General features: G+C 38.1%; 1 protein-coding gene across 5 annotated transcripts in view; it reads left to right on the top strand.

The window, feature by feature from the left end:
* ADGRL1 (adhesion G protein-coupled receptor L1) overlaps positions 1-23,542 on the top strand; it is a 283,392-nt gene that overhangs the window by 226,999 nt on the left and 32,851 nt on the right. For 4 of the 5 annotated variants that reach the window (XM_063449237.1, XM_063449241.1, XM_063449238.1 and 1 more), the window contains exons 5-11: positions 4,482-5,300; positions 8,918-9,217; positions 10,480-10,583; positions 11,676-11,861; positions 12,068-12,106; positions 12,645-12,828; positions 14,077-14,199. In XM_063449237.1, coding sequence (XP_063305307.1) covers positions 4,482-5,300; positions 8,918-9,217; positions 10,480-10,583; positions 11,676-11,861; positions 12,068-12,106; positions 12,645-12,828; positions 14,077-14,199 — 1,755 coding nt within the window. The remainder of the gene's footprint in view (positions 1-4,481; positions 5,301-8,917; positions 9,218-10,479; positions 10,584-11,675; positions 11,862-12,067; positions 12,107-12,644; positions 12,829-14,076; positions 14,200-23,542) is intronic. The other variant, XM_063449242.1, reaches the window with a different exon arrangement.

Consider the following 23,542-nt stretch of genomic DNA (forward strand, 5'->3'; position numbering starts at 1 on the left):
AAGTGTTTTTTTCTCATATAAGGTTTTTTTTTCTAGGATTAAGTGTGATTACTAAATTTTCAGTAAAATAAATATTTTTACTAGAATTTTCCTCTGTTTAGTCAAGTGACCCATGTACAGGCCACAACTAAACCTCTCTTAAATGTTCTTGAGAGTTCAAGGATAAAAGTTGGTAGCAGTCTAAAGTTTTTAAGGAGCAGTAATGTTTGGTCACAATGGTCGTGATTTTATGTCTAAGAGGGACATGTTTTTTTTTCCTGAAAGAGATGGCATTTCAAAAGTATAGAACCTTCTCTGTCAGATAATGAATTAGTCTGCAGGGTAAGCCCCGCTGGTAGCTGTAATCCATATAATAACATGTATGTGTATGTATTTGGCTATGAGTGTATATTTTAAGCACAATAATTCTAGGATAAAAGGTTTTCTTCTTAACCAAAAAAGGAATAACATTCCAATGGTTTTCAAAGTAATTTTTCACTTTTCAAACTTTTAGATTTACAATTAATATTTCTGTGGAAAGTATGTGTGCACTTAATAAAGAATAATAATATGTAACCCCTGTGGTGTGGTCTGTTAAAAGATGAACTATGGGGACTTTTTAGTGATAAAATATTATTAGATTTTGAATAACAGAGCGGAATAGTATCCATGATATCACCCCATTGGGGTCCAGAGTGTTCCATTAATTTGAAACATCAATCCACAACTCCACTTGAATATTCTTAGGTTATGGAACACATGGTAGGTACCATATTACATTGGAGAAAGAATAAATATGTTAAATAGACACAAAGTTAGTGAAACCAAAGGACTGCACAAGTGAGAATGTAACCTGATAAGAACTTGAGAAGCATGGCGATGTTTTACAGAACCTCCTTATTAATAGTGATATTATGTATATAGAAAATTATCAAGGCAGTTTTGCATACTCACCAGTACAGAATGGTCCCAAGGGTCACCAAGTCTAAGTTCTCTGTGGGACCCTATCCTGTCCTGTTACATTTCAACTTTATCTATGGAACTCTGGGATTTTTTTCTGACATTTGGAGAGAACTCATGGTATGCTGGTGTGGTCTCTAGCAGTGTTTTTCAGCTGAGGTCATAAATGTTCCATCCATCTCGAAACGTTTAATGTTTCAAATTACCTTAAAAAATTCTTTGTTACTATCAGAATGAGTGACTAGCGTGTAAAGATCATGACAAGATGAGTGGCTTGGAAACACTGGACGTTGGTACTACATGACAGAAAGTTCTGATAACGTCAGTGATCTAAGTTCTCTCATATGTTTGTAGAAGCTGTTGTTTACCCTGTACTGGTTAATTGGGAGAAATGCCACAAACAGCTAATTAAAGCACTGAACAACAGCTTCCTTCAGTAAAAAGTGTAAAAGGACACTAGTCACCAAAACACCTTTAGCTTAATGAATCAGTATTTGGGTATAGATCATGCCTCTGAAGTTTCACTACTCAATTCTCTGCCATTTATGAGTTAAATCACATTGGTGTCTGTCCATGCAGCCCTAGCCACACCTCCCCTGGCTGCGACTGACACAGCCTGCATGAAAACAAAATGGTTTAATTTTTAATCTGATGTAACTTAATTTAAAAGTTTTTATCTTTTGCTTTGTAAATTGAACTTTAATTACATACAGGAGGCTCATGTGAGGTCTAGCAAGCTATAAACAGAGCAGGCGATAAATTCTTTATTAAACAGAACTTGCAATAAAGAGTACATAAACATTAAATAACTTTTTACAGGAAATGTTTAGGACGACTGTGTAAGTCACATACAGGGAGGTGTGACTAGGGCTGCATAAACAAAGTAATTTAACTCCTAAATGGCAGGGTACTGAGCAAAGAGACTGCAGGGGTATGATCTATACACCAAAACTGCTTCATTAAGCAAAAGTTGTTTTGGTGACTATAGTGTCCCTTTAACTCTACTGTGCAAAGTATATGCAACTTCTCCTCTCCAAAAGGAATATTCCACAACTTTCATTCCCTCTGGACTTTCATTCGCTTTGTGCTCATAGATCTAGCTGGTGTTTAAATCTACAACTAGACACATCCTCTAGTCTAGACATATACTGTCCAGATGACCAGCAAGCAGTTCTATTCTAAGCAAGTAGGTTACATACTTCTTACTATGGAGTAAGGCAATTTCCCAGTACCCAATTAATAACTTCACTCCACTGAAGACTGGAAAAATAGTTCTTCCCCTGTATGGCTAAAGACAAACTCTATATTTTAATGTTAGATTGTTACCTGTTTTATTCAGATGCAGGACCCACCCTTTTTCAAGTACAAAAAAAAACCCTGTAAAATAAATAAATATTTAAGCATACCTTCCTTTCAGTGCTGAGACAGTCTCTTCACTGCAGAACTGATGATCTCTGTCCTCCCATAGACAAGCACTAGGGATATAGTGCAAATGTGCTGCAATTGCTGCTCTCTGCCAATGTAATATTTCTCATAGAGAAACATTGAATCTCATGTTTCTTAATGAGAAGAATTTGCCTTGTACAGCATCATCATGCTGTGTGTGATGCCAAACCCGAAGACCTCTGAAAATGGAAGATCTTCATGAGGAAGTGCCTTTAGTGGCTGGCTACAGAAACAGTTTACAGAAACTTTGACCAAATAAAGAGACAGCATCTATTTACCAAAACCACTACATTGAGATGTACTGGTAGTGCTCAGAGTGTCCCTTCAGGAGCTCAAGTACAGCTTTAAGCTTTTGCAAGTAGAGCTCTGGTATTGGGAGTGTTGTCACATTTACAGCTCCACTGGGTCTTCCACCAGTAACAGTTGTGTCGGGTCTGTCAACCAGAAGGACACTGGTGACTTGTGATGTGACCATCATATCAAATAGTACTGATATAAGAATCTGTCACATTAATGCAGTGCCGTTGTAAATGAGGGTGGCTAATATTAAACTTCTTCTAGGAAAACATAAAGCTAAGCTTTGCAAATAGATTTTGTCATCCCTTTTATTCAATTGTCTGCGAGATACTTTGGAGTTAAATACAGTGAAAATTTAAAGTTAGTTGGTAGAAGCAAAAGCATAATTGAATCGGGCATTTTCTTACAATGTGAGTGAAAATGCATGTTAAAGTGCTAAGAAGATGCACATAAAAGGGGTGTTCTTTTAACAGGTTCATTAGTAGGACAAGATATTTTTGCACTGTGGGATGTTCTTGTACATGAGACATTTTTACTACGTGGATTTCTGTTACTTAATCAATATTTTTGCCCACCAGGATAGAGGATGCCAAGCTCATTTACTCGCTCAGCAAGTTTCTTTTTATTTTGCTTCTCACACCTTCTGGCTCTCCAGTCAGCTCCTATCTAACCAAATTAGCTTACAGGATCCTGATAAGAGAAACAGCAGAGATCCTCAGGGGCGGGCCCAACCAATCCTTCTCCATGATTGACTGAAAGATTAATATGTGACCTCCATGGTTTTTTTTCCTCCCACCAAACAGCTTTGTCATTACAATAATATGTTATATGTTACTTTGCAAAATATGGTTGGCATAACAACATAAATGAAGAAGAGGACGAGGGAGAGAGACTGGAATGGGATAGAAATAGGAAGCAGTATAGAGTGCAGGTGAAACAGCTTTCAAAAACCCTTAATGACAGTGAGTAAATTTTGGAGAAAGACATTAAGGTCTGAGGGAGAGTGATAGCCTTTGAAGTGATAGGCAACTCTTTATGACACACAGAAAGTTGAGAGAGTTTCCTACCTTATGAACGAGGATACCAGCCATAGGTAGTTGGCATTTATGAAAGAAGCATCTCATGAATAGTTTTGTATAGTAGTTCAGTCAAATCAGCCAAGTAAGAGGGTAAGGAAGACTTGGAGGCAATTCCATAATTGTCAAAAAATTCAGATTTGGAAAGGAAGAGATGGGCATTTTGTAGAGGGTGGTTGGATTATCAGATGGGAATGTTCTCCTCTGATTCTCTCTTAATCTTCTTCCCCATCATACCCCTCTCACTCCCCCAGACTCATTCTCCTATGATCATAGGGTAATTGAAGGGGATACCGAGAGTCCATAATGCTCACCACAATATTCTCTTTCTCTCCCCTCTTGCCCCTGTCTTTACCCCTCCCCTCCTCTTTATGACTTTATATTATTTTGTCAATTTGTGTTATAATTTTCTCATTCCAACTCTCTAACCCCACATTCTTTTTGTTTCTTCTCTTCCAAACCATTTCTCTTCCCATTTTTTCAATTTTTCCCATAAAATGATCTTTCTCCCAAATATTTTTTATGTTTTTAACCCTCTCTTTATTTTATTTTATTTTTGGGGACACAACTTAAAATGCATTTTCTTCTTTTTATTTACCTATTCATGTCATATTGTCTTCCTTGCCACGTCCACTCCTAATCATTCCCAACATTCTTACCTTATTCCCCTTATTTTCCATTGCTCCTCCTTTTCCCCTTTTCCTAATCTTTCCCCATTTCCAGTTTTCGTCTGCCCGGGCACCCTACAAGAAATATTGGAACCCACTTCTACCCATGAGTCAGACCATCAGTCAGGTGCCTGGTGCCGAGATCCCCTTCAGGCTGGTGAACGTCTATATGTCATGCCGTGGATACCATACCGTACAGATACCTTAACAGAATATGCCACATGGGAGGACTATGCTGCTGCCCGCCACACCACCACATACCGTTTGCCAAGTCGTGTTGATGGCACAGGATTTGTGGTTTATGATGGGGCAGCTTTTTATAATAAAGAGCGCACACGCAATATTGTAAAGTATGACCTTAGGACACGGATCAAAAGTGGAGAGGCAATTATACCCAACGCAAACTATCATGATACTTCTCCATACCGATGGGGTGGCAAGACTGACATTGACTTGGCTGTGGATGAAAATGGTTTGTGGGTTATCTACGCAACAGAGGGCAACAGTGGACGTCTGGTGGTGAGCCAACTAAATCCTTACACGCTGAGGTTTGAGGGGACATGGGAAACCACTTACGACAAGCGATCAGCATCAAATGCTTTCATGGCCTGTGGAGTCCTCTATGTTTTGAGGTCAGTGTATGTAGATGATGACAGCGAGTCTGCAGGCAACAGGCTTGAGTATGCCTTCAACACACATCGCAACAGAGAAGAACCACTGGGGAATGCAGGTGCCATAGGCCTGGATTTCCCCAACCCTTATCAATATGTGTCATCTGTGGACTACAATCCAAGAGACGGGCAGCTATATGTATGGAACAACTTCTTTTTGGTGCGATATGCACTGAAGTTTGGACCACCAGACCCAGCAGAGGGTGAGTTATGTGGTTGTAGAAAAGATTGAAGAAGTGAGGGAGAGTAAGAATTGAAAATACACAATATAGGCATTGATCTAATACTTTTGGATGTTTTTCAAATGATTTAATATTTTTGGGTAAACTTTTTTTTAAATTAAAATTCTAAAATAAACAAAAAGTATATAAAATATATATCAATATATTTTAAAAAAAAATATCAAATTATTAGAATGGTTTTCAAAATATTATGACATTTTAAAAGTTTATCTAAAAGTACTAGATCAAGAATACAATCAGAAAAATATATATTGAATGTCTGCAAATTTGGCTATTTTCTGAATTGTTTTTTAAATCAATGTTTTATTAACTTATATATTTTTAAAAAGTAGTCTCCATGCAATTGATTGTGTTCCAAAAGAATGTTCAGGGCACATTAGCACTCAAATATTTAAAGTGAAATCCCAATAAAGAAATATGCAATATATAAAAAAAAATATAGCATATATAGTATATGAAGGACTTAATGTAGACTCTGGCTTTCTCATATATACGGTATATATAGAACTTATATGGTTCTTTTTCAATATTCTCGTTCACCTTTATTTGATCAATTTATATACATACATGTATGCAGGCTATATACTTGCATGTTGTTTTTTTAACTAGCTTATTGACTCTCCTCTGTTTATTTACTTTTGGCTATTCTCAGCCAACCTGAACCTTTCACTTTCAGGCACATCTTCTGCTATTTATGACACCTCACTCGACCACCCCCCTTCTCTAACATCAGTTGTTTTAAGTGTTAAACTCCATCAGATTGATCAGTATTGCTTCAGACCTGAGGAAGAGAGGAAAACTCTCGAAAGCTTGTCTTTGAAATATTATGTTAGTCTAATAAAAAAAGGTATCATTGCATACTGCAGTACTCTGGTATTTTGCCATCTTATATATATAAGTATATATATAAATCTCCAATAAATGCATCCTGGGGAAACTTGCTTTGTATTGCGAAAAAAAATTGTAAGCCAAGGCATTATTTTCAATGGATTTTCATTTGTAAACCGAAAATTATGTTAACCGAGGCGTTTGTAAACCGAGGTTCCCCTGTATTTATATATATATATATAAAATCATAAACTGTTAAGAGCTCCCCTCCCCACATCCTGATTCGTCTCCTGCAATTGTCATTTAAAAAAAAAAATAAAATAACACTAAGTCTTCAGTGAATACTATTCTACCAACCTACTTTTCTTCATAAATGAGAAAAGAAAAGTAAAACAAGGATTAGTTAGATTAAAAACAAAAGAAGGAAGGTATGTAGATGAGGATAAAGGTCTAGCTGACTGCCTCAATGAATATTTTTGTTCGGTATTTACAGATGAAAATGAAGGAAAGGGACCTCAGTTAAGAAAAAGGATAAATGAGTCATTTATTACACGTGAGTTTACAGAGGAAGAGGTTCTATTTCAACTGTCAAAAGTAAAGACAAATAAGTCAATGGGACCTGATGGAATACACCCAAAGCTATTAAAAGAGCTTAGTGGTGTACTAGCAAAGCCATTAACAGATTTATTTAACCAATCACTGATAACAGGAGTAGTCCCAGAAGATTGGAAGTTAGCGAATGTTGTGCCCATTCACAAGAAAGGTAGTAGGGAGGAGTCAGGCAACTATAGGCCAGTAAGCCTTACTTCAGTAGTGGGGAAAGTGATAGAAACCATGTTAAAGGATAGGATTGTTGAACATCTAAAAACACATGGATTTCAAGATCAGAGACAACATGGGTTTACTTCAGGGAGATCATGCCAAACTAATCTTATTGATTTTTTTGATTGGGTAACTAAAATTATAGATCAGGGTGGTGCAGTAGACATTGCTTACCTAGATTTCAGTAAGGCTTTTGACACTGTTGCACATAGAAGGCTTATCAATAAACTACAATCTTTGAGTTTGGATTCCAATATTGTTGAATGGGTAAGGCAGTGGCTGAGTGACAGGCAACAGAGGGTTGTAGTCAATGGAGTATATTCAAAGCTTGGGCTTGTCACCAGTGGGGTACCTCAGGGATCTGTACTTGGACCCATTCTCTTTAATATTTTTATTAGTGATATTGCAGAAGGTCTTGATGGTCCTAACCTCCTAACCTCAACATCTGAGGAAAGGGATTTAGGGGTGATTATTTCTGATGACTTAAAGGTAGGCAGACAATGTAATAGAGCAGCAGGAAATGCTAGCAGAATGCTGGGTTGTATAGGGAGAGGTATTAGCAGTAGAAAGAGGGAAGTGCTCATGCCATTGTACAGAACACTGGTGAGACCTCACTTGGAGTACTGTACACAGTACTGGAGACCCTATCTTCAGAAGGATATTGATACCTTAGAGAGAGTTCAAAGAAGGGCTACTAAACTGGTTCATGGATTGCAGGATAAAACTTACCAGGAAAGGTTAAAGGATCTTAACATGTATAGCTTGGAGGAAAGACGAGACAGGGGGGATATGATAGAAACATTTAAGTACATAAAGGGAATCAACACAGTAAAGGAGGAGACTATATTTAAACGAAGAAAAACTACCACAACAAGAGGACATAGTCTTAAATTAGAGGGACAAAGGTTTAAAAATAATATCAGGAAGTATTACTTTACTGAGAGGGTAGTGGATGCATGGAATAGCCTTCCAGCTGAAGTGGTAGAGGTTAACACAGTAAAGGAGTTTAAGCATGCGTGGGATAGGCATAAGGCTATCCTAACTATAAGATAAGGCCAGGGACTAATGAAAGTATTTAGAAAACTGGGCAGACTAGATGGGCCGAATGGTTCTTATCTGCCGTCACATTCTATGTTTCTATGTTTCTATGTTTCTATATTACTTTTTATATAAACTGAACCTAAGTTACTTTTTTTGAGGGTAGCTTATATGGATGCAAGTAGATGTTAAGAATAAGGTTGATACACAGTGATACAATGCACATTCCATAATCAGATGGACAAGTAAAAACAAGAACCGTAAAGGAGAATACTCCAATCATAACAATGTATGCTCCTTGAATACGTTATGGGGTACGCCAGTGTCCCAGCACATATAACTATAGCAATTTCTGCAATTATAGGAACATTCTGCTTACTGTAGGAAACTGAAAATATGGCAATTTGCTGCATACCCGTTCATTTTTACATACAGATATTTTCATTTCTTTTTTTACTTTTTTTAGTTTATATGATATAGTGTATATTTTTAATTGCATTATCAATATAATGCATTGGGGGGGAGGGGGGGGAACATCAACCTAGAAAACCTATTTATGTGAAAACACTGTCCTCTTTGATGTTCAGGATATCTGTGAGATTTAATCATGTATAGTTTTTCGTTCATGCATTACCCAGCTCTATTCACCTACAAGGATGTATTCACTAAAAAGTGAAATGGAGTGAGTTGAAAACCAAATTGCAAATTAAGGGCAAAAACAGCCAAATATGAGCCCAAATGGGCTTTAGATTTGCTAATACTTTGCCACTCCCACTCGCGTAGGGAAAAAATGTAATTGAGTTACTTAGCAGACATGTTTGTTGTGTAACAATATATTTAATTTTAAAAATATCCGTTTCTCTTCCGTCCTTTGTCCTGTACTCTCACAGGTCCAGTCACCCCTACACCTTCTGTGGTCACTGTTACTGTACCTCCTCCCCCTGTGACAATTACTACTCCCCCATCTGCTACCACCACTGTACGCCGGCCTCCCCTCACAACCCATCCTGTTGGGGCAATAAACCAGGTTGGACATGACCTGCCTACACCCGGGACCCGACGTCCTCCCCCTTCTAACCAGCATTCTCACCCAGAAATCGTCTGTGCTTCTCGGGAAGAGCGGAGGATCCTGTGGCCCCAAACACAGCAAGGCGTGTTAGTAGAGAGGCCGTGTCCTAAGGGAACTCGAGGTAAGTGACTAATGTATTTACATATGCTAAATCATAGATGCCAGCAGTTTATAATTCATTCGCACCCACTAAGACTTTCTATTTATTCATATGTTTCAAGTTTAAACACTTTCAATTTAATTACAGCTATTCTCTGCTAATTAACTCACTCTCATTAATTCACTATATAATTTATGATGTGTTTCCTAATTTATATATGTACTAATTATATCCATCTTTCTTATTCATTCCTGCTTACTTTTCCATATATTAATTCACATACAATTATACACATGCGTGCAATGGATAGAAACTAACACAATATTTTAACATGATTTAATTTATTTTTTTCAAATGCAATATCTCACTGACACTTTTCTAACTACAAAATGCTAATTAATTCCCATTGCTTTAATACTGTATATACAATAATTCCCAAACTCCATAATTACCCTGCACTAGCTACCAAGTACATCATGCATTTATTGTTCTGAAACACGCTCACTAAATAATGTAAACTCCATAACATGCTTTAAAATTACATTATAAACTCACAGGTTCTGGCTGTTGTTTCTTTATATTTTATTTATTCATTTGCTGTTTATAATAATTCCAAGTACTTTCATAATAATAATTCATGCATATAAGCTAATTCATGCACTGATGCAATTGCTTGATTTATAATAGTAGACACTTTATTTTTTATCCTAGAACTTTTAATGATATTGACTAATGAAGATGAAATTTAATATTCCAGATCATTACTGTATATTTAGTCCTTTTAAACGTACACTTGCTCATTAGCATGCACTTGCTGATTTCACCATTCTTTATGACTTCACACCAAATAATTCACAAACTCATAATTCATACTAATTGTCTCATTCATTCCAATTTCTAGATTAACATTTAGATTCCAAAGCACTGGGAAAAAATATGAACATAATTAAATAATCACATGGTACCTTTGACTCAAACCGCCATTATATTATACAAAGATGCTGATTCGTACACAACTCTCAATTTCAAATTTATCTAATTCACACTTACTCTGTTTATTTCCCATACAGACATTAATCCATAATCATCTGTGGTACGCTAATATGCCTCTACAAATGTAATTTTTTTTATATATGACCCGTAATATACCAAGCACTTTACAAATGATATTACGATATTGAATATAGAAAACAAAATATGTTAATGCAATTATGAAAAGTAGAAAATGAAGGTCAGTGATTCATAGGGGTTACATTCATTAGAGCTTTTCTGTTTCTTTGCAGGCATTGCCTCTTTCCTCTGTCTACCATCACTGGGTGTGTGGAATCCCCGCGGACCAGATCTCAGCAACTGTACTTCTCCGTGGGTCAACCAGGTGGCACAGAAGGTAAGGAATAGGGTTAGATTCATCGAAGGTGCATGTGGAGAATGGTGGTTGATGATGAACAGATTAAGAGTGGTACTTGAGCTTTTCTATAAATCGTAAACATAACAACGTGTCACCTTTAAAAATATTCCACCACGTGGCAGATAAACCGGAGATGAGTTCAGGAAAGAAACTCATAGAACAGTAACTATGTATTCTCGTTACATTCTCGTTACATGGTTAATGGTGGTAAAAGCTCCATGTCATTGCCACCATCTATTCAATTCATTATATATGAACAAAACATGTGTAGTGGCATTGTTTGATGTTTTTTGTTTTTGTTTGTTTTTTTGCTGATGGTGGAACAGTTTGTCTTTCTTGACATAGGCTGTACCCTTTCTTTTCATATGATAATGTTGTTGCTATTATTGTGGGTGATGGCACAGGATTTGCCATCTTTCTGCTACCACCATGTGGTATCGATGATAATAAAACGGATGATGGAACTGTTTGCTATTGTTTGTTTTGGCTCCCTTTGCTATTGTCATTGATGGCACCATATGCTTATCCTGTTTATAGATATGTAATTTGCTATTGGTGATGATGACGATGTTTAGTTTTATTGTTTATTGTGGCACTGTTGCACAGTTTGATATTTTGTTTTGTTGTTTCTAACGGAGCTACTTTTTTGTAATACATGCATGTTGTAGTTTTAGCTATCAATGCTGTATGATGTATAGCAGTGCTGCCTCGTGCACTGTAATGTTATTTTTTTGTATCTTTTTTGTTATTTAATTATTTAGTTTTGTTTTAGATAACAGGAACTTCACTGTGAATTTCTGAAATGTGTGTGGCTGTAATTTCTACATGCATTTTGACTGGGACAGAATTTAGACTGGTTGTGTGCTTGGCACTGGTTCTACCACTCCGGGTGACTGCGCTTTGGCACTTGTGTTACTTATGTTAACAAAAGAATGTCAAAGTTCTGAAGACCCTCGTCCACTGTTTATCCCAACATGATCTGTTAAATCTCTTTTTCTATTTACATTCTTTCATGACCCATTTGTTGTCTGTCGACACACATGTACATCTAATTGTCTTTACAACTCTCAGATCAAGAGTGGGGAGAACGCAGCTAACATAGCAGGGGAGCTGGCTCGCCACACTCGTGGACAGATTTACGCTGGAGATGTCACCTCATCTGTCCGTCTCTTGGACCAACTCTTGGATATTCTGGATTCTCAACTTCAAGCACTTAGACCAATGGAGAGAGAAAGTGCTGGCAAGAATTACAACAGGGTAATGCTTTTACTCAGGGTCTAAACAGGAGCTCTAGTTGTGCTTTAGAAATGCATCCAATATCATACAGTGCCACCCGTTGCTATTCAATTTAAACATCCTACAGCCCTATTTCTCCATTTCTCTTCTAGCCACTCTAGTCCTTCATTTTGTCTACACAGTGAATCTCTCATCCTCTGAAGTCACAATTTATGTTTATATTACAGATGCACAAGAGGGAGAGGACCTGCAAGGACTACATTAAGGTGACCGCAGATGAACTAGTGTGAATGTGTGTACAGCATAACAGTAGCAGAATGTATGTGTGCATCCACTTTCGTTGATGTAGACACAAGCACTTGGGGTTTCTTGTGGTCAATTTTATATCATAGGTTCTGCTCAGTACATTCCTGCATCTCAAGATATCTCCTAGTAGTAACACAAAGTGTGTTATTGGTGTTTGGTAACACCCAGAGTGCTATCTTACATACCATTATCAGTATTATACTCTCTTTATCACAGGTAATTCTACAGATAGTATTATCCTCTCTTTATCACAGGTGATTGTACAGACAGTATTATCCATGGTGTACACAGTGTTATCAATTTTTTTTCACTATCATAGGCTATAATGCAGACAGAAACATTCTGTATTTACAACACATTAAATGTTGCAAGCAGCAATATTCTTTTTGTGTCTTTATGTTACAGATGATGACACTAGAGTGTTTTGCTTTGTGTCTCTTATGCCATGGGTAGTGGAATTGATAGTACTGTTAATGTTTTGTGTATCTTATACTTCAGGCGGTGGTGGAAACTGTAGATAACCTTTTGCGTCCAGATGCACTTCCTTCATGGAGGGACATGAATGTAACAGAGCAGGAACATGCAGCCACCATGCTACTAGACATTTTGGAAGAAGGTGCCTTCTTGCTGGCTGACAACATCAAGGAACCAGCTCGTTTCCAGACAGCACGGACAAATGTTGGTGTGTGAAATAATAGTAGTCTACCCACTTCCAAACCAATAGAACTACCAGGTTTAGAGAGGATGAGTAGGAACCTCACCTAAGACATCTAGATCTAAGAGGTGGTAGAGTTTTAAGACAATAGATATTTAGGTGAATGTTAGAAGGATAGTAAATGATTTGGATATCTGACTGAAGTGAATGAGTATTCACTGTGGCACCTGGTATATATGTCTCAGCTTTCAATTTAGTGAAAGGGAGTGAAAGAAAAACGTATACTTAAATATTTAAAGAGGTTCTGTCATTGTATTGGCATGCCCAAATCCCTCCTCCTTTTTGTTTTTGTTTGTTTTTTTAACAAGAAATTTTTTTGTCAAACATAAGGAAAAGTAGGGATTATTTTTCCTTATGCATAACCTGCAGGTTGACAAAAGTTGACAAAGGTTGGTGCTTTAGTCTAGCTCCACATCCTTTGTCAACTTTTGTCATTGAAGGTCAAGTTATGACTCACTTCAGCCCAACGACACGTCTCTTTTGGCAGCGTTGCATCATTGACTGTCCGTGTGGACTCTCAATGTACTGGGCATGCATGTGACGTAACAAGAATAGCCTGGGGGCTTGAGGGAGATTTGATGGTAGAGCAATTTTAATGTCCAGATTGCTGAAAATCTACAATCAACCTCCATACCTCAGCAGGTCAATTTTGCACCTGCTTACTATGAAAAAGCTGATGGCTCACCAACATGACGCCACAGAACTCTTTTCCAAAATCTGGAATCCATGAAAATGTTCCTTAAACCCAGCATTAATTTTATAATCACAGTAAGGAGAAGTTATTGCATCGAAAACTAATAGAGCCAATGTCTGACATGGTCCTTGCCTCGTGATTAGACCAGAACTATACATATTATTCACTGTAGCAATAGTAAAACTGCATTGTTACAGAATACCTGAACACTCAGTGCTTCTGTCTTCTAATCATGTCTAACGCAAGTATGTTGTCATGACTTCAAGGATTGTCATCTATCCTTAAGGGGTTTAAATAAATAATGCTGTTTGTTAAAGTCTCATTGCCAACTGTCTTCCAATGTGCCCTCACGTCCGATATACACTATGTTCATCTTCTCACTCTCTGTCTTCTGCACTAAATAACACTTTATCTTCTTCTTCTTTCAATATATCACCTGACAGTCACGATGCAATCTCAAACTATGTTCCTCGTTGTTATTTCTGCCCTCTTACTCATCCCTTAAGCGTTGTCTCTTTTAGTGCTTGAAGTCTCGGTGGTGAACACAGAAGGTGTGGTCACAGAGCTGATCTTTCCTCAAGACAATCTAAGTCTGAGCTCTATCCAGCTTTCAGCTAATTCCATCAAACAGAACAGTCGAAATGGTGAGGAAAAGTCCATATATATTTTATATGTTTGGTATTTCTGGATCCAGCTCTGAGCCATTTCTCCAGCGTCTTTTGAATAACATTCTTGTATGACCCAGAGTTATATATGAAAAGCTTTTTGAGGATCACCAAGCATTTGTCAACGTCAGCTATGACCTGTATATAAGCAGTTCCTTTGGTGTGCTTTGGCATCATTTTAAATCACTAGATATGTCTCAGCTTGCACTGTGGAGTGTTTTAGAGTGTGCACATTCTGTATTCTTTCAAATATCCTTACTATCTCTGGTGTTATTTCATATTTAAGGGTTAGTGTTTGTATTTGTCAAATTATGCAATATGTTTAACATTGGTTTAGTTGTATTTTTATTGTAGGGTAATCACATTTTTGTGTGGTTTTGTTAGACCTAGACATCACCTAGTTTAATTCTGTATTTTTGAAAGAACTGTATTCTCTGTATAGGTTCTGTATTGATGAAAGAATATCCATATTTATTGGTTTAGTTCTTTTTCTCGATCCTTGGAATAAAGTCTTTATTTTCTGTGGTTCATTTCTAGATTCTTGGTAGAACTTCTTCGTTGTGCTTTCCATTGTTTTTTGGTGGAGCTTAAACATACCATTTCCCTTCCTTTTTATATTCTTTTCTATATTCGGTATGGTGTCTGCATTCTTTGTAGTGTAATATCAATAAAGTGTTCTCATTCTGTAAGGGATGTAAGGGCATTCAATATTTTGGGTAGCATGCATATTTTCACTAGTGGCATTCTAATATTTTGGTATAGTGTCTCTTTTCTCTGTAGTGACATTCTATGTTTATGGTAGAGTGTATCGAGTGTGTCTTTTCTCTTTAGCGCCATTTAATATTTTTGGTATAATGTCTCTTTTCTCTACAGAGATATTATATAGTTTTGGTATAATGTGTCTTTTCTCTGTTGAAGCTTTATGCACATTGGTTAGAATATTTGTATACAATCACAAAATATATTCTTGAAAATTACCCTTTTATGAATTACTGTCCTCAAAAATCATATGTATAAGTTACAATGATGTATCATTAAAATGTGATTTGAGGTTATTTAGATGTTTTTAGTAACCAGCTTCATCCTATCTAATTAAAAATTCCATATGCTACATTCTGTTTTCAGCGTCTGTTAGTTACTAAGATTTAAGAGGATGTCAAGCACACAACAAGTAAGAGTGGGCCATGTACATGCTAGGCTGTATATCAGCATGCATTTCATGGAATTACAGTCCAAGTTTGTTGTTAAAAACATCCCTTAGCCACGTTACTTCTTATAATTTTTTGCTAGTTTAGTGATTTTTATGAAAGGTACCCATACATATTTTAACATACAGAAATTCTCTGGGCACCATAACAACTTCATTGAAAGGAAGGTTCCTGGCAGCTGGCTTACCTCAAAGGGCTAAACCATAAACTAATCTGGCACCCATTAGACAACATCCACTACAATCTGAGACTTGAATCTTAGTGCTCCCCACCCACAAAATGGAGTAAAAAACACATGCATTTTCTCCCTCCGTTTTGTTAATTGGTAGCTACTGAGAGGCTGAGAGCATCAGCTCACACTCCAACCTATCAGCAGCACCCATGCCTAAGGCTTCCTGAATCAAGCCATGGACTACAGTGGATGTTCGTGGGAAGAGCTAATAGGGGCCAGATTCAAGACTTTGGGTTAGACCACTCATTAATGGCATAATCCCTTGAGGAAAGCCAAGTGCTGGGGACCTCCTCCCCCTATTTCAATAATCTGATGAAGTTCTTATGGTGTCCGCAGTGTAGTTTTTATATCTCCAGTTTTCCAAACAATCAGACATTAAAATAATATGCCTATGTTTACAAATTCTCAAACACCCTACCTCTGTACCTCTGCCCCCACACCTCACACCCCCAAAAAACAAATAGTACTGCATTGCTTGCTTAACCGTTCGGATTAACGTAAAGAGAATCAGTAAACACACCTCTCCATAAATAAATTTAAATATTTTTTTTTTTGTATTTCTAGGGTAAAGGTAGTCACCTCTATTTAGGAAGTAGTGACACAACCCAGAATACTCTCTCCTTAATAAAAAAAAACTTAAAAAAAAAACTGAGAAGACATATCTCAGATTAATGAACATTTAAAGTTGACTTAATTTATATAAATGACAATAAGCGCAAGGAATTGGTAAGAGATTAAAAAAACTGGTGCTACTATCACCTATGTGGGTCACTCACATAGGTCACATAAAAAGTACGACACAAATATAAATATAAATTGGTGACTGGTGAGAGCACACAATATTGATACAAATATTACCACAGATTGTACACAGACTGTAAACCTAAAACAATACAAATAGAAAAAAGACCACAGGGTAATATAGTTTATACAAGTAAAACACAGTACAGAATTGGTCTCACTCACATGCTGCTGAGCCACTCAAAAAAGCTGTCTCAAGACTAAAAAGCTGTAATTGAAATGTGGGATAGATGTTCTTAGCTACTTTAGCTTTGCTGTAGACTTATTTCGATAATACAATTCAGGATGCAGGGCACAGGAAATGTACATTCATTGCACATATATAAAATGAAAACATTGAATAAAGCAAAAAACAAATTTCAATAAATGAAAACAGTAAAGACCACCTTACGTAATGACTTAATTTATGCCTCATGAGAAAACAAAGTTGACCAAACGATTGCATTAGTTACTGTGAATCATTTGCTGCTGATGTCCAGCAAAGTTTATATTAAGGAAACTGTACTTACAATAATTAATTATCTTCGACCATATTACATAACCATTTTTAGCCAGACGTATGACAGTCTCATTTTTCCTTAAAAGACTAAATATTCTTCAGTATTGATAGAATTTAATCTAGTATAGATTTTCTTTTCATTAATCTTCTTCTCCCCATGTCTCTTTGACTTTGTACATGACCCTTTTCTTTCAATATATTATTTCAATTTGGCAGTTCGTCAGTAGGACGATGTACGTAAAAGCTTTTCCTATGTTAAGAGCAGGGCTGGACAGTTACCAGAATCTTGGGTTCCTTTCACTCATATGATGTACTGATAGCCCTTCTCTTTTGTTGTGTTATTTTATTTAATCTCTTGGATTCCTTGATGTCTCTTAAAACATAAAAAGTGACATGAAATGTTGTCTGTCTACTATAAACCTCTACATCAGTTCATCAAACTCAGGTGAATAGTCATCAGTAGATGATCATCAAAGAGGAACCGGCCTTTAACAATTTTTACATTTATTGGATATACACCCTTCCTTGACAGGGGACATTATCCTAAAATAATGTTCAATTATTTATTAAAAGAACACTGTACTATCTTTTTATCAATTTATTATATTTCATATGTATTTTATATATAGTAATATACTGTATATCACCAAACACCATTCCAATTATTTATCTATTAGTAATATTAACATTTAAAATAAGTATTTACCTTGTTTTCTTACAGTTGTTTAGTTAACCTCGTGGCATTACCCTTGGGCTGACAACCAACCATCATAAGGATGCAGAGGTTACAGAGCCAAAGCCAATGGCAGACACTGGCCCTGGAGAGGGAAATCCTCAGTCATATAGGGGACTGTACTTGAGAAAGATCCGCAGGATCTCCAATAGGCCCTAAACACTTACGAGACTGTAACTCCCATTAGAGTCACACGTATAACACCTTCTCCAAGTGTTACTTCTAGGTACTTTCTATGCTAGTAGAGAAATCCACAATGTTTTACTAATCTCCTGTCCCATACCGCTGAGTACTGCGACACCAGTGACACCACACACTATGTTTTTACCTTTTTTATAGTGCACTAAATGGCGTTCCTTGTTTGCATTTACCTACCCATAACAAGAATATTGTTTATCTTGCTTATACCAATCTCAATTGAATGATACATTGTATACCTTGTGTACGAAACCAAATAAAATATAAATTGAAAAAAAGAGCTACGTCACGATTATCTTTGCTCGGAGCTTGTTCACACGGTTCTACTTAAAGCAATGATGTAGCGTTAGGGATGTATTCCTAGTTCTATAGTCATCTTCTCTCTATTTAGATTTTGCACACCCTAAAGGCATTTTACTTACCCTTTTTCCAGTGCCAAGACTCATCCTGAGCAGCTCCACCTTCCGTGATGTCTTTTTGGAGGCTGTTTCGTCTTCATCTTTTTATCCATTCCAATGCTTCTCATAGAGAAGCCTTAGGGACTAAAAAGCACATTTGCGCCAAACACCACCCTCATCTAATCAAATGCTTCTCATAGTGAAGCATTTAATCTAATTCTTTCCTATGATTAACATAGAGGACGTTCAACATGCTCATAAATGCATGAAAATGGTGAATGTCACGTAACCGAGTCTACCTTGGTTATAGCAGAGTTAGCACTCTGTAATGGAGAGAGGTGTGTTCATCCCTGCAATGTAAACACTGCTGTATCTACAAGGTGGTAATGTTTTATCATTAAAGGACCAAAATGAAAGGGCTAGTACACCCAGATCATTCAATTGAGAGGCCCTTTAATGGGTCGTATGTTATATGTCGCCGCTGAACAAATTTGCTTATAACTGCAACAATTTTAAAAAAAATCGCTGCAGCTGTAATCCCAGACGATCACTGACAAACTTTACAGGAGGAAATTATGCTTTCTTCTCTGTCTGTCCAAATATTTGTAAAGGAGGACGAGCCAAGCTTGCACAATCATGCCTGACAATTTTATCTAAAAAGCTGCTAATAGTCGCTGTGCTTTTCTAATGGGATTGCTGCCAAGATTTTCACTACGTATCCCATAAAACTGTCCTGGCCAGAGGTTTATGGGAAAAATAAAGGCATTGACCAGGTCAGGATAAATGAATGTAGTTCCATTTGTGGTAGGCATTGCTCGCTGAATTTGGTTTTCAAAAAAGGACACCCCATAACTGTAGCAAAGAGCTTTCTTATTTTGTTGTACTACTCCCTTCCTTCTGTTAATTAAAGCTGCAGAGAATTGCAATAATTACTACAGCTTCACGTCCACCCTCTGCCCAGTGACCGTGCAGAAGGAGGTTAATTTTTGCCCAGGCTAAGCAAGATTGTGTGTGTTATGTGCGCACTGTAAGACTTACATGAGCTCTAATGTATTATTATGAGAGAAACAGTACTGCAACTTTGGCAAAAAACGTACTAAAGCTGTACAGTAATCTGATTGATGCCAAACGTTAGCTTATAGTAGTTTTCTGAGTAATTCATTGATGCCTTCTTATGAACTAATAACCCTTGGAACTGCTAAAAACGCATATCTCATAAACTCCTGCTGGCTCTGGGTAAGGGCAGCCGCATTGGAAACAAAAACAATGATAAATACAGGAATGGTTAAGAAATGCACTTCTTGGGCCCTGAGAATGAGGTAAATTCAGACGTGGGTATCTTTACAGGTGTTTTGCATTTTTCATTCTAATTCTTTACTTTCAAAACATATTTAAAAAGGTATGTGGAGCAGGGTGAAATGCAGCCTTTTGAAACAATAAAATATTGCAAAGTATTGTATAATGAGACATTTGTTGGTGTCACTTACATTACTGTACAGTGAAACTTCGATGAAATCAATGTTGTAATATACATAAATGAATGCTTTGTTTCTAATGTGAGATATTAACTATCACGTTCCTTTAACTGTGACAGAAACTTAAAAGATCTATTCTTTAAGCCCTGATGTTTGACTTAAAAATTGTTAGATGACAATCTGGCAATTATTTTCCAGCACAATAAATGCAAAAATTGCATTGCCTGCTTCTCTTCTAAACCCAGCAGTTAGACTCGGATGGTAAATTATTAATCAATCATGTTCTGCATCTTTACTAACTCATTTGCCCCAGTTCCTTTCCTGTTTCTGGTTTAGCAGGGTATGTATTTTTTTAACGATTATTATTATTATTATTATTATTATTATTATTGCCATTTATATAGCGCCAACAGATTCCGCAGCGCTTTACAATATTATGAGAGGGGGATTTAACTATAAATAGGACAATTACAAGAAAACTTACAGGAACGATAGGTTTAAGAGGGCCCTGCTCAAACGAGCTTACAGTCTATCGGAGGTGGGGTATAAAACACATCAGGACAGGGAATAGCAATCAAATAAGGTGGGAGTGAAGCAGAGCTGGAGGCCATAAGGGCAAGAGACAGGTATGTGAGGTAGAGGTTACTCTGGGAGGCCATAAGCTTTCCTAAAGATATAGGTTTTAAACACTTCTTAAATGATTGAAGACAATGGGAGAGTCTGATGGCGGTAGGCAGGCTGTTCCATAGGAAGGGAGCCGCCCGTGAGAAGTCCTGCAAGCGTAAGTTGGCCGTACGGGTGTGAGCAGCAGACAGGAGAAGGTCACAGGCAGAGCGGAGAGACCGAGAAGGGGCATACCTATAATCTGTGAAGAGATATAAATGCGTGAAATTACTAGAGCATGGACAAGCTCTTTAGTAGCCTCTTGCGTACGAAAGTTTTTAAGATGGAATCTACAGGATTTGGTAACATGCTGGATGTGAGGCTCAAAGCTGTGGCCAGAGTCAAATATGATACCAAGACAGCCCGTTTGCAAGGATATACTGACTTCAAGGGAGAGCGGAAGAGGAGGATCAGTATTAGGAGGAGGAAAGACAAAGAGCTCAATTTTAGAGAGATTTAGTTTTAGAAAGCAGGAGGACATCCATTCAGAGATGGAGGAAAGGCAAGCGGCAACACATTGCAGGATGGCAGGGGAGAGGTCCGGGGAGGAGAGATATAACTGGGTGTCACCAGCGCACAGGTGGTAGTGGAATCCAAATGAGGCAATAAGTTTGCCAAGAGAGGCAGTATGAAGAGAAAACAGAAGGGGACCAAGGACGGAGCCTTGGGGGACTCGAACTGAGACATGACGAAGGAATGAGGTATCATTAGAAAAGGAGACACTGAATGAGCGTTGGGAGAGATAAGAGAAAAACCATGAGAGGACAGTGTCACGGAGACCGAGTGATTGAAGAGTTTGAAGAAGGAGAGCATGATCAATGGTGTCAAAGGCAGCAGAGAGGTAAAGAGAAATTAGTATGGAATAGTGGCTTTTGGATGTAGCTATGATTAGGTCATTAGTAACTTTAATAAGAGCAGTCTCAGTAGAATGGAGGGGGCGGAAGCCAGATTGAAGAGGGTCAAAGAGAGAGTTGGAACTGAGGAAGTGAGACATATGGGTAAAGACAAGACTTTCCAGAAGCTTTGAGGAAAAAGGGAGCAGGGATATGGGATGATAGAATGGATGGACAGGTCGAGGGATGTTTTTTTCAGGATATGTATTACAGTAGCATGTGTAAGGTCAGCAGGACAATGTCAGAGAGAGAGCAGTTGAAGATGTGTGTTAAGGAAGGCACAAGAGAGAGATCTGATAACGTGAGACAGGACAGGATCCAGCGGGCAAGTGGTGGGGCGAGAGGAAGGAAGTTTAAACAATAAAGGAAGTTTAAACATTAGAGCTCTCTTTACAGGAAATGTGTAGGGAGACTGTGTACGTCGCAGCTAGGAACTGTATGACTAGGGCTGCATTAACAAAGTGACTTAACTCTGAAAGGATAGCGAATTAAACATGACTTAACTCTGAAAGAATAGCGAATTAAACAGCAAGACTCAGGGCCGGACTGGGACAAAAATTCAGCCTGGGCAATTAAAGGCAGAGCAGCCCACTATTAGGGGCGGGGTCAGAAAGGGGGCATGTCATGTCACCACCACCAAATGAGTATGTTAATGTCATGCTTCTCCAGAGCATCCAGTGTTTTTAGATGGAAGTTAATGCCATGTTGTTTCTTTTGGGGCACAAGCATGCGCTGTGTTTGCTTGCGATTTGTCTCTGGTGTCCTCAATAGTGGGATACCAGAGATCAAAACAGGAACAGGGCTGTTAAAGTGTTGTGCATGTGTGGGGATGTTCCCTGTGGTGTTGTATATGTTTGGAGGTTGCATGTGTGTAGAACAGACTTTTTGTGTTGTATTGTGTGTAAAGGGGTCTGTTTGTGGCGTACTGCATGTGGCTAGGGACTGCAGTCTGTGTTTCTGGGTTGTAAAGTATGTGTGTGTGTATTTATATAGGGCCTGTGGAGTGTGTGGGCCTAGTGGATGTAGTGTGTGCATGTAAAGAGCTGTACTGTGTGTTTGTGAGTGTATCTAGGGGCTCTAGTGTGTGTATGCATATAGGAGCTGTACAGCACATGTGTGTAGGTGCAGTGATGTATGCATAGGTGGTGTAGTGTGTACAGGGGGTGCGGAATATGTATTTATAGGGGATATAAATTACTGTGTTTGCATGCAGGAGGTGTAATGTGTGTGTTTAAAGGGTCATAACGCATAAAAGTGCAGGGAGTGTAATGTATGTTTAGGGGGTATAGAGTGTGTATGTGAGTGCCGGGGGTATAGTGTGTATATAAGGGGTATAGAGAGTGTGTGAAGTGTGTGAAGTGTTAAGTGCAGGAGGTGTAGTGTGGATATAGGGCTATAGAGTGTGTGCTGTGTGTTAATGCAGGGGCTGTAGTGTGTATATAGGGGGATAGAGTGTGTTTAGTGTGTCTGTGTGTTAGTGCAGGGGGTGCTGTGTGTTTGTGTGTTAGTGCAGTTGAGCAGTATGTTTGTGTGAGTGCAGGGGGTACAGTGTGTGTAGTGTGTGTGTTAGTGCAGGGGGCAGTATGTTTGTGTGTTAGTGCAGGGGGTGCGGTGTGTGTAGTGTGTTCGTGTAGGGGAGCAGTATGTTTGTGTGTTAGTGCAGTGTGTGTATTGTGTTTGTGTGTTAGTGCAGGGGGTGCAGTGTGTTTGTGTGTTAGTGCAGTTGAGCAGTATGTTTGTGTGAGTGCAGGGGGTACAGTGTGTGTAGTGTGTGTGTTAGTGCAGGGGGCAGTATGTTTGTGTGTTAGTGCAGGGGGTGCGGTGTGTGTAGTGTGTTCGTGTAGGGGAGCAGTATGTTTGTGTGTTAGTGCAGTGTGTGTATTGTGTTTGTGTGTTAGTGCAGGGGGTGCAGTGTGTTTGCGTGTTAGTGCAGTGTGTAGTGTGTTTGTGTGTTAGTGCAGTGTGTAGTGTGTTTGTGTGTTAGTGCAGGGGCTGCAGTGTGTTTGTTAGTGCAGGGGGTGCAGTGTGTTTGTTAGTGCAGGGGGTTCAGTGTGTTTGTGTAGTGTGTAGTGTGTTTGTGTGTTAGTGCAGGGAGTGCAGTGTGTTTGTGCAGTGTGTGTAGTGTGTTAGTGCAGTTTGTGTAGTGTGTTTGTGTGTTAGTGCAGGTGGCTGCAGTGTGTTTGTTAGTGCAGGGGGTGCAGTGTGTTTGTGCAGTGTGTGTA

The sequence above is a fragment of the Pelobates fuscus genome, chromosome 3, assembly GCF_036172605.1.
Source record: "Pelobates fuscus isolate aPelFus1 chromosome 3, aPelFus1.pri, whole genome shotgun sequence".
Lineage (NCBI taxonomy): Eukaryota > Metazoa > Chordata > Amphibia > Anura > Pelobatidae > Pelobates > Pelobates fuscus.